Raw genomic sequence first — 12,407 nt, 5'->3', positions numbered from 1 at the left:
GGTCCTCTGGTTTCCTCCCACACTCCAAAACATACTGGTAGGTGGATTAGATTGTGAGCCCCATTGGGGACAGGGACTGATCTGACAAGCTCTGTGCAGCGCTGCGGAATATGTTGGTGCTATATAAATTAAGGAATTATTATTATTTTAATACCTCCTAACTTACGTTCCTCCCAAAGTCCTAAGCCCTTAACTATCTCTAATCCTTTATAACCTTCAGACCTAATCTAAACTTTATCTAACATATATGCACATTTTCAGCAGAGGCTACCACGGCGTGGAGTAGCCTCTCCCACCTAGTTTAATACCCTCTTCCAGTGACGCACCACCATGTATAATGCCCCCTGTCCTGTGGACCTCCCCCCAACCTGTATAATGCTCCTCATATGCAGCCTCCCACTAATACCCCATTTTTGGTGGCTCCTATCATAATACTTCATTTTCTGTTGGCCACTCACTTATCATCCTCATTTTACATTTGATCCCCCACTTAGCCCTGTTGCCCCCCTGTTATTCGTCCCCTTTCACATTGTGCCCCCTCTCTGCTCCCCTTTTCCTTGTTGCTGTATACTTGAAATATACAAATCAGATACTTACCTTTCCCCATTCCTGCTGTTTCGCTGCTGTGGTTCTGAAGTTGATAGGCGCGATGACATCATCAGATCGCGCCTTCCAGCCTGTGCCGCACACAGCCGTGGCAGAGGCTCGATGGTGGAGCAGAAGACAATGGTTCTCTTGCATGATCATTATATTCAGCTCCATCTGTGACTTCTTGCTCCATTATTGACATGTAGTTACCCGGCCGTGGGTTGGGATTCTAATATTTTATACCCGGGTATCACTGTTCTTCATATATGGCCATACTCTCTCTGGCTCTGGAGAACCTCCATGTTTAAGGCCACAACCTAACAAGTGCGTTGACCCCTGCTGTACTTTTACTTGTCTCTAGTTTAATACCCTGTTACGTTTGGGTCTTCTCCCATAGAGTCTTGTATGGGAGCACATGGAGGCCAAAATAAGTCTATAAAAACAGACAGCAGGTGGAGACCATCTCTGTGCTGTTCTACGTTCATGGACCTTTACCCATAGACAATGGCCCCTACCCCTCCAATCCATCCTTATCTTTATGGGATGGTATATATCGCCTTGTTCTACTCTTGAAATTTTTATCTTTATGCAAATTAGGTTTTCAGTGCACTAGGGGCGGGGCCTGCTGGTGCACTTGTTCTCTTCTTTCCACACCTTCTTCTATGGGGAATGTTCATGACTGTGTCAAAGAGGAAGTGATGTGTAGAGATGTGCAGCATAGTTAGAAGTAAACATGTGCACCAGCAGGCACTGCCCCGCCCCCAGTGCACTGAGATGCATATTTTTCTAAAATTTTAAAAATGTTTTTTTCTAAAATAACTCATTACTGGGAAATGGGAAATATTTGCCTGGGAAGTGTCATACACATTGATATTTTTACTTTTGAGGTTTTATAAATGGAACTTCCAGATATACAATGAACCAGAATGTAACTTTAATAATAATAAAAATAATTCAGACTCCATTTGGGTGATGTATAAACCTGGGGTCACCACTAGGGACAACAGAAAATGTTATTGCAAACTGGTTCATAACAGAGTTCAGGAATAAAACTGTATGCAATCACCCACTAAGCGCCCTCTAGTGGTGGCTACAGGCTGCGGAAATTTTATTATTTTATATAAAAAGTTATTTTTAAAAAATTGAAAATAAAAGAGGGAATTTTTTTATAATCCAAAATTATAATCCTGAATAATCCAAGTATTTGTAGTCCACATAAACCGGACAACTTTTCATCTTCAGTCCCTTTTAATCCAGAAGCATTTTTGGAAATATTCACATGTCATCGATGTTGATTCATTACTAGTCCTCATTTTGATAGCACTGGAAAAAAACAGAAAAGAAACAAGTGAGCAACAATTACCAGAATAAATATAGTATAATATGTTGTCTGGTTGTAGTCATATCTATATTGAGGCGCCATAACCACTTCCAACAGGCGAACATGTTGTTAGGTCTCCCCCATTCTGATATTGGATAGGTGATCGATAAAGAGATCCCCTAAAGATGTGCAGTGACTAAATCTGAGCTGCAATACCCCAAACAGCCTGTGGGTAGGTGTAGCGCTGTCTCTTTTGTTACTCCTTTTGACATAAAAATATAAACTTACCAAAACTATAATTTGCCCTATATCCCTGCCTGCTGATCGAGCTGTTGCTAGAGAACTGGAATAACACCATTCGTTCACTGGATAGTAAGCGAAATTTGTTTTTCTGGCCGCAGTATTTCCCGATGATGGGTGAATTTGTGTTTCCACCATCTCTAAGCACCAAGTAGTCGTTGGCACAATCTGGAGAAAGCTCGAGGTCAATGAGTGCGAAGGTCAAGGACACCTGGAAAAAATCAAGACTTTCATGAATTGCAGGCAGTAGGTAAGACTCGTCCCCTTTTTTGGGGTTGTAACATTGAAAATTGTTAATATCTGTAGTGTAATGTACTCACCTTATACCCAGGGGGAGCTATGATGATGGAAGTATCTTTGATATTGTTGGGGTAGTTGCTTGGGTGTTTTTGGGACAACACAGATCCAGTGCTCGAGGTGTAAGTGCGGCCAAAGGACACTGCAAGATAACATGGAAAATCCTTTTAAGGCTTCTGGTTAAATACTACAGCAGTCACTCAATGGAGAGGGGTGGGGCTACAAAGCAGTGTTATGCAATGAGCTAAGAGCACAGCAGTGTGAGGACACACCTCCAATTTCAATTGGAGAAACTACAATCAGATCCAGTGCTCGAGGTGTAAGTGCGGCCTTAGGGCACTGCAAGATAACATGGAAAATCCTTTAAGGCTTCTGGTTAAATACTACAGCAGTCACTCAATGGAGAGGGGAGGGGCTGCAGAGCAGCGCAATGCAAAGAGCTAAGAGCACAGCAGTGTGAGGACACACCTCCAATTTTATTTGGATAAGCTACAATCCTCTATTAAACCTGAACCTTACAGTGCATAAACTACTGTAACTATTGTAGACCCGGGATGTATATAACTGGACCAGTACCTGTCCTATAGGATGCACTGAAGCTGTTGGAGCAGGACTTATCGGCGATATACTCCACCAGCATGAATACTCCTGAAGATATCAATACAGGAGGCGGTTGGTTAAGGCTGATGTTCACCAAAACTGGACTCGTCTTGTTGACTCCATCGTACACAATGATGTGATCGGAACAGTCGTCTGACGAGGGGGTGAAGAAGTTTAACTGGAGGTAAACCTGTAAAATGAGAAAACAGGAGGGCACATACAAAATTTTGGGGTTAAATTTAAAAATTTAAAGGAACATCTTATAATTTTGTGAGTCAACGAAATACGTCCAGCATACCCCTAAGTCAGTGTCCGGTATGATGGTTTTAGACAGGTTTACACCCAAAGCGCTATGTGTGTGTACGGCCATCTTTATGTATGTTAAGGCATAGAATAAGAATGGAATTATGAAAACCTAATAAGGTCACCCATTATATTTACCCTAAAAAAAGTTTCTGTGGAGCTACTAGGAACCATGAATCACGTGGTCACATGAGTCCTATGATGTCCCATGTTCTGGAAGCTACAAGCGGATGGAGAGGGCCATGCAGCCATTTCTGTATTCATGCCCCTCCACGATAACCAGTGCCATATCAGTGGCTGAAGGGATGTGCCATGAACACCCACATTCACTCATACCACTGATATGGGAGTGGTTATCACGGAGGTGGCTTGTATGCAGAAATTACTGCATGGCCCCCTCCATCCACCGATGACTACAATGAAACTTTATCTGGGTAAGAATAATTAGGGTGACCCTAGTAGGCCCGGCATGCGCATCCGGTGACTGGCCAAAAACCCAAGGCACTGCGAAATTAGTTTAGGCCTTAGCCGCATGGAAATGGGTCACAGTGGAGGTTACTATATTTAGAGAGGGATGCCCCCTACCAGTGAGAAGGTGAAAAGTGTTGGAGATACATCTCCTAGAGGCCTGCTACCAGACATAGGACCTCAAAGAGGGCCTGGGAGTAGAGTTTTTGACCATGGTCCATACTGGAGACCCCCAAGGGAGAGATGGAGACCTAAAGTGGTTTGGTGAGGGGTATTCTGTGTTATGTGGACATTCAAGTAACCTAGGGCCAAGGCAAGACCCCAGCTTGTCGAGAGGAGGCTGTGTAAGAAGCGTGAGTAGGACCAACACTAAGAGATCAGGGCTCGAAGTGTAACAAGTCTGACTAGTCAGAGAGTTGATTCAACTAGTTATGGACTGTAAAGGGCCCACATCCAGTAAGAAAGTTACTATTACATCCTAATAAATGGATATGCTCAATATATGTGCAGTTCATGGGGGGCGGACAACCACCACTTGGCCAATCTACTTGGCAGAACAGGCAGCTCTGTACATATCCAAGCGGCTGCCCCATTATTTCTATGGGATCATCACAGCTACTAAAACACGGCCAGTCCTGCTGGTGATTTTGAAGACATAAGAGGGACTGAATAACATTTGTCCCTCCGTGAACATCAGTATAGACTGTAAAATAAGACATTGAAGTAGAGATGAGAAACTTACCTTGAAGGAAACCACATGAATAAGCCACAGACAGTTGTCATTGGCCTTTGAGGGTGATGCATCGCTTGATGAGAAGCTTCCAGATGTCCCCAATATCTTAGTCCTGCACAGATCTATCAAGATGGGGAAAAATTAGATCATATGACAAGAACTTATAATGAAAACTTCTCAGGTGCTTACCAAAACTGATCATATTCTCTTCCCTGGAAGTACACGTATACATTAAGGGATGTATGTAACGTGTGCAAGTGTTCAGAATAAGCAGGGTGCAAGATGCTATGGAGAACAAATATTTGGGGAATGAAACTCTATATAAATCATTTGTTTCTCTTCTGACATCATCTGTCAAAGGAGAGTCAGGAGGCATGAACACTAATATAAAAGAACCTAGGTCTAAGGCACCTTCTCCGTATGGGAAGGTTCCTGAGCATTAAGGTTCATGCAAAATGCACATCTTCTTTTTTGATATCGAGCCTCATCCTGGTTAACCTTACTAAATCTGTTCTTCCTCTGCCCGAACATCAAAGGACATGTATTGTGACTACGTCTCTGCACAGCTGGTACTAAATTGAGACCACTCCTAAGCTAACAAATTGGTGGCTCCTGACTGGTAGTTCAGATCTCCATTTGGTGGTTAAAGGGTTAATATCAGGGGATTGCTTAGACAAGGAATATCACAAGGGGTTGTCAGAGATGTAGTAATATCTTACTGCAATCATAAAATCTGTTGATCATGACGACATCCAGGGCGCTGAGTCCGTTTCGTTGCCCAATAAACACTGAAGGGTCTGGTTTGGGTACAATGGATGGCATTCCACTGGTGTTACTGAACGTATTGCTATAGGATAAAGGTAAAATGAAGGATACATGAGGTATATTTCCTAGAAGTTTATGGAGAGTGGGCCCTTGGTGGGCCCAAGAATCTTAAGTCTAGCAACAGCAACTTGATGATGTTTATCCATAATACAACAATCTTCAGTAAAAACATTATATGAACCTATGAAGACATACTACTTGAAGGGGTTTCCCAAGAATCTGGAAATCCAGGGAAGGGGTAGGGGTGGAAATGAAAACATATGGGCTATGGGCACTGAACCTGGTCAGAAGTTCCAAGGGGTCCACGGAAACTGCTTTGGTCATTGAGTGTCCTCCTCAGACCACTGGACGTCACTTCCATTGATCATGGGAGATCACTTCTTTCGTTGTCCCCAGGTTTGAAGAAACAACTCATTGGCCAAAGCAGGTCCTGTGAACACGGAGCTTACATGCTCAAAACCGAAAGTAGCTTCTTCCCCGTTCCCCTCCAAGACCCTTCAAACATTACTTACCGGCTATAATGCATGATTGAGTTATAGTTATAAGGAATGTCCATAGTTTGGCCATTTTCCACTATGAAATCTCCCTGATTTTCTATAAAGAAAACAAAAAGTTGAGAGTTAACCACCAGGACAGAACGACACACCAAAGGACACACCAAAGGACAAGGAAACCGTCCAAAGTGGACAGTTTTTGAGATGATATTTTTATATATATTCTCCAGAGATGTGATCTATCAACGTTATGGTATGTGCAGATATGTCCATCCTTACCTTCATTCCTGGCTGGACATGTCTAGGTAGGTGTATCATGAGATGACCTGCTCAAGGCCTAGAGTACCTTTATTGTTTCCCAGCCATCTCTCACTTTTGAGACAATTCTATTTTGGGTCACATCAGAGTTTTTTTTTTAGTCTTGATACAAATGAACCTCTGGGTGCACGAGGGGCACTAGGGGTAGATGCACCAAGAAGCTCATTGAAGTAACTATAAAAACCAAGTCATCTCTAAAACAACATATTATTGAGAAACAGGAAGGAAATGTCTGGAAAGCTTATGAGGTGTCCTACACGATGATTTGTGGTGACTTGGGAGCTGGTAGACGTGTAACATAAAGTTACATGCACAGCTTCCATGGGTCTGTAGGACTCTTCATGGCTTTGTCAGCTATGTACATTCTGTTTGTATAGAGAAATATACTCACGGGGGGAGATGTACTGCCACATTATGTCCACGTATTTGTCTCTGTCCATCCTACTGTGTTCATGGAAGAAGCTGAGAGCGTGCATCGTCTCGTGCTGGACCACTCCATACGACATACACTTCGGAGTCTGCAGGCTTAATGTTTGTGCAGCCATACTCCTTCCAATGTACGACCAGCACCTACACACCAAAAATAATGATTCTTCTAAAAGTCACCTCTATTTATAAGCCCTAGTAAGACATCATTCCGCACTTGAAATTCCTCTAAGTGGACCACGGGCTCAGTGTTCCCATCTATGAGTCAACATGGAGACCAACAACTATCTGCCGAACAGGGACCGGCCTGTATCCATTGGACATTTGTGGCAGGAACAAGTACGGGATTGGCCATACCAACTATATGAATGTAGTTCAATCCCTGTCAGTTTTGATAAGATTGGTCAATCATCTTATGTAATTTGAGGTTGGCCATGTTGGATTTCAACAATCCTTTTGTTCTCAGGGGAGATAAGTGACATGTCGCAGTAGACATTGGGAATACCCTCAACCAAGCCAAGGAGAGTGCCTCTATATGGAGGGGTCGGGAGATATAGTTATTGGCAAATCTGAAACCTACATCCAGCTAATACTCGCTTTTCCTCTACATAAAGCAAGTTTAGACTATAGTCAACCATTGCCTCTACATGGATTTTTGGTCTTCATGATTTGGTCTTGAGGGCCATCGAGGGGGGATTTTTTATCCTACATGAGTAAGCAGAAGGCGTTGACCTACCCTGTTCGGTTTTCTATACTGATGAAATTTGTCTCGGAAACTCTGTCAACAAATTGTACACAAGTCATCGAAGAAAACTCTGCCAAAGCCGATCTGATTAATTTGGTGTCTGAAGCAGCTGGAAAGAGAGATGGCAAATTTTAAATCAACCAATGTACATGATACAACCTGGCAAATTTGGCTTATAGACGGTTCCCCCAATTTTAACAAAACATTGCAACTGTGGATATGAATAAGGGTCCTAAATTTAGGACTCCGCTCTACCCAAGTTTAATTCTTATCCTATTTCCACAGGGTAGAGGGTAACATTTTAATCTGTTGGGGACAGACTTCTGGGACCACCACCAATTACAAGAATGGGGGTCCCATTCCCCTAAGTTAAAGGGCACCTACCACCACGATTCTACCTATAAAGGTAGATCGGGTGGTAGGTGGATGAATGGGACATGAGGATAGCCCTTTTTTTTGGGGCTAATCCTCACTATCTTTTAGAAAACTTTAATATGTAAATTTTTTTATGCGGCTAATGGGGCGTGGAGTAGCCGGACATGAGGCTACAAGACGCAGCTACTCCACGCCCCAGGAGCCACGTTACTCCGCCTACCATTTCATCTTCGGCGCACAGAACGCAGGCCGCACGGCCGCGGCTCTGGGGCAGGAGCTACTGCGCATGTGCAGAAGGCCGCAGATGCCGGGGGACTCGGACGAGGAACGAGTAGCTGCGCGCCGAAGATGAAATGGTAGGCGGAGTACAGAGGCTACTGGGGCGTGGAGTTGCGCGACTTGTAGCCTCATGTCCGGCTACTCCATGCCCCAGTAGCCGCATAAAAAAATTTACATATGCCTGCAATAAAGTTTTCTAAAAGATGCCCGGGATGTGAGGATTAGCCCAATAAAAGGGCTATCCTCACGTCCCATCCATCCACCTACCACCCGTTCTACCTTTATAGGTAGTATCGGGGTGGTAGGTTCCCTTTAATAGAGATAGTTTAATTGTGCGTCCATTCATTCTCTACAGTAAGGTTGTGGCGCAGAGACATTAAATAAAGTGGCTAGGAATTAGCCCAAATTTTAATTGTGGGGATTCAGACTGGTTGGACGCAGACTGATCAGAATGTTATGCCCTTTTCCAATTTTGTAACTTTTGTTCAATTGTTCTCTTTAAACAAAATAGACAAGTGGGTGTTACCGGCTGGTGGTGTGTCCTAACACAGTTTGACCATGTCCAATCAGTACTGACCGTACCACACTGAGTAGGGACACACCTCGAACTTGTAACACTTACTGAAACATCCAGGAAGACCAGTATTGGAATTCTCAGGGGACGAAAAGCATTTGCTACAGCAGTACACCCCCCTACAATTTATTTAAGTGTTGTGTCAACTCTCATCCGTAATGCCCCCAGGGGCAGTGGATCTTCCTATATGTAGAGTACCCCCTCCAAATAATGACTCCCATACTTACCATATTCAGAGGAGATGACAAAAGGCACAGTGACGACTCCATTCTCCATGTCCCATTTGCAGTCTTCACATATTCTTGCACTACGTCCTAGCCGTACAGCCATATCTCCTCCTCTCAAAGGCCTGACCACATCTATAATGTACAAAGGGTAAGTGAGCTGGGGGAATACGAGTCAACCCATAGGATGGAGCCACTTTATATTTATGACAGGGGGTAGTGTTGTGCCCCCCCCCCCCCCCTCAATATTAGGGTTTACTGCTGGAGCAGGTCCTATAATTTTTGGCACACATGGTCAATGGAGGTTTACCCAAGTGTGCAGATAGATCCATCAGGCCATTGGCATCCTTGTGGTAGATACAATGGGACCTCATAAGGGATGAATCCCCATTAAACCAGCCCGGTAGCCTCATCTCACCATATGAAACAATAACAACGTAAAGAAGATGTCCAGAGGAAACCCATCTTTTCATCCCTACATTCCCAATGGGCAGTATATTACACTCTGCGCTTCTTTTATACAAACTACATTTACTTTTTGCACTACAGCCCCTACTTTGACTAAAAACAAAGAAAACAAAAACATTACTGCTAAAAGTCCCATGATGCCTCAGCATAGCATTGCATGATCATTCAGAGATAGGAACATGTTTTCTGGTGGTGACTTGTCATTACTGTCTATCTATATTCTCTAGAGAATAAATATACAGTCAGGGAGGCTAAGTGGTGAGCTCCTTATTTATAACCCTGTTACAGGAACAGCCATTATTAGTAGTAACTGTAATAGACATTTTTGTCTCCTATGAGGAAAAACTGTGCGGTACAATCCATTATACAGAGAGAAACCATGATCCCAATGTCATGTACAACAATAGGGACCACAACAGCAAAGTCTTAGGGGAAGGCTCTCGAAGCATCTTACGTTTATTGGCAGAGAGTATAATGTCCGATATGGTTTTCTGGTTCTCCTTTGCCGCGGATGCTAGAAATAAAAGAAATTACAAGACAAATGAGTTGACGAGAAACATTGAGCCTGAGGACCAAGATATAAATGAAGAATAAATTTGTAGAAAGGAAAGTTCAAAGAATTTTTAAAGATTAGAGACATGGGGTTGTCTTATTTTTCCATAAACAGCGCCACTCTTGTGTTGAAGCTTATTCAATTTGTCATCCAAAATATGACTATACGTTAGTTCCGTGAATCCTCCACCGTGTGCCTGGGCGGAGCTTAAATCATCATAGTAATATATGATGCAAAGAGTCCCTTTTTCCCTGCGGTATCAACAGCACCAAACAATAGAGTGTCGTGAAAAATCTGGCCAACACACAGTCCTGGATTCTCGAACATGTGTTTTAACCCTCCTGAAGAAGTCAGTGGTCATTTAAGAAGACATCTACCAGGGGAGAGGGATTAAAGGAAACCTACCACTTAGAATGGTAGGGGTAAGCTGTTCCGGTACTTACTTTTGTTAGTGTTATAAACCGCGGTATCGCGGTTTTAACACTTTTTAAACTTTAGAGCAGAAGAGGCTTCGGCGCTGCGTGCGGAGATGTTGCGCGTACGCGGTCGCGCGCAGCGCCGAAGCCTCTCCTGCTCTAAAGTTTAAAAAGTGTTAAAACCGCGATACCGCGGTTTATAACACTAACGAAAGTAAGTACCGGCACCAGCTCACCCTGAGCTGGTGCTCGGTACTTACAGCTTACCCCTGCCATTCTAAATGGTAGGTTTCCTTTAAGCCATGGAGGCACAAAGAGAAGAACCGAGGATATCAACTATGTGACTATAATTGTGCTTTCTGTAATAGGAATCGAGCTCTAATACTAAGTTACATATAAGAGACCAAGATTTTTTTTTTATCTTGGATAATTTCCTTTAATTCCCCGGATTTACTAATAATACAGTGGTGGAGATTTATCACCACCTCATACTGTAGGTTTCTTGAGACTTTTTGGTCCCTGTTAGGACTTTTTGGTCTTAGTTGAGACCAAAATGTCTCAAACAGCAGTACAAGAAACCAGACAATGAGGGACATGTACCTATATTTTGCAGGTTTTTAAAAAAAAAATTTGTGACTTTTTGGGCGCATTTTTGCAAGTATGTTAGGGGCTTAAAGGAAAGAGATTTTAGGTGCAGAACGAAGTACAACTGACCCCATGCTTAGTTCTATAAATGTACCTAAAAAGTTGCAAAAAATTAAAAGACCGACAAAACAGAGACAAATAAAGAAAAATAAAAGTATCACAACGGCAAATTTGGAAAGATACGTAGCATAAAGAAGGCCAACTATAAAAAGTCACAAAAGAAAAGACATGAAAGATGTGCCCTAATGTGGTGAAAGTTCTCCCCCATTGTGTGTGGTGGCCTCTCAACTGTTTAGGAGGTTAGAGGGGCTTTTTAGGACAATAAAATTGATAACCTAAACAAAGGGTAAGTGATCAGCATCAGATAGCTTGGGTGTGCTGTTAGTATCATTGTCCTGGAAAACCTCTTTAAAGTTGTGTTTGATAGAAAATAAGGGTCAAGATCACTATATGGGTTGGATGGGGTCCGACCTCTGGTGCCAAGACCAATCACAAGAACGAGGGTCCCATGATTGTTATTGGTTGCAGTAGCTGGTTAACAATGTCAAATATTCTCAATGATCTGCTGCTATATTCATCATTCTAGAACCCTTGTTCTTGTGATCAATGGAGGTTCCAGAGGTCAGTGACCCAACTTATCAACATGTTATCCCATATAATGTGCATAGGGGGTCATGTTTTAAATGGAAAACCTCTTATAGTATGGCCAACATTACTCAGGTCTAATCTGCTTAGTCTTTAGGTGCTGTGATGGACGTCTAATATTGGTGGTCCCATCCACCAATCGGATTCAGAACTATCCACAAAATATAATCTATAGAATCATAAAATAACATTGTACTCACTCAATTTTGGAGAAGAATTCGGACTCTAGAAAAAAATAATTTACAAAAGGTTATAAAGTATCTAAAACAATTCTTCCAGAAAACAGATCTAGCACCATAAGTGGTCAGGCTTTACGGAACATAACATTGAAGCACAAATTCCATATTTTTCGTCTTTTTTAAGACCAAGAAGACCTAATGTCTAAGGACTATTCTAGTTTGAGTCCTCACTCCACTATAGGTAGCGTGTGCCCGTTGTGTTCAATTCTTAAGGAGGTCACACAGGCTGGTCCCTCTCCCCTTGGTTAGGGTCTTCAGATACAAAGCAAGGGCAGGGAGCAGAATCATTGCCCTACTTGATGTCTACCTACCCTCAACGGCGAAGCATATCCTAGGCCCCATCCAGCTGCAGAAACTAGTAGTATGAGGATATACTCCATGGCTCCTCCAGGTTACTTAGTTGATAAAATGACCATGTAGACAGTATATATGCATCCAGATAATGGGGATATCCAATCCCTGGAGACTTGGACAGGTAATCACACCCTATCTACAATCCTGGGGTCAATTCACATCAAAGATCAGTCATACAATGAGGCGTCAATGATTATTTACACTTCTAAGGGAGACG

General features: G+C 42.8%; 1 protein-coding gene across 1 annotated transcript; it reads right to left on the bottom strand.

The window, feature by feature from the left end:
* Positions 1 to 1,897: 1,897 nt before the first annotated feature.
* On the bottom strand, positions 1,898 to 6,792 carry LOC140070270 (embryonic protein UVS.2-like). The gene is made up of 8 exons (XM_072116621.1): positions 6,639 to 6,792; positions 5,948 to 6,029; positions 5,330 to 5,457; positions 4,620 to 4,732; positions 3,083 to 3,296; positions 2,530 to 2,648; positions 2,198 to 2,420; positions 1,898 to 1,911 (listed from the first exon to the last, which is right to left on the bottom strand). The coding sequence occupies exons 1-8, from the start codon at positions 6,790 to 6,792 to the stop codon at positions 1,898 to 1,900; spliced, it is 1,047 nt and encodes a 348-aa protein (XP_071972722.1).
* Between the last annotated feature and the right edge of the window lie 5,615 nt (positions 6,793 to 12,407).

This window comes from Engystomops pustulosus, chromosome 7 (assembly GCF_040894005.1).
Source record: "Engystomops pustulosus chromosome 7, aEngPut4.maternal, whole genome shotgun sequence".
NCBI lineage: Eukaryota > Metazoa > Chordata > Amphibia > Anura > Leptodactylidae > Engystomops > Engystomops pustulosus.
The sequence above is the reverse complement of the archived record's forward strand: the minus strand, read 5'-3'. Positions and strand labels throughout refer to the sequence as shown.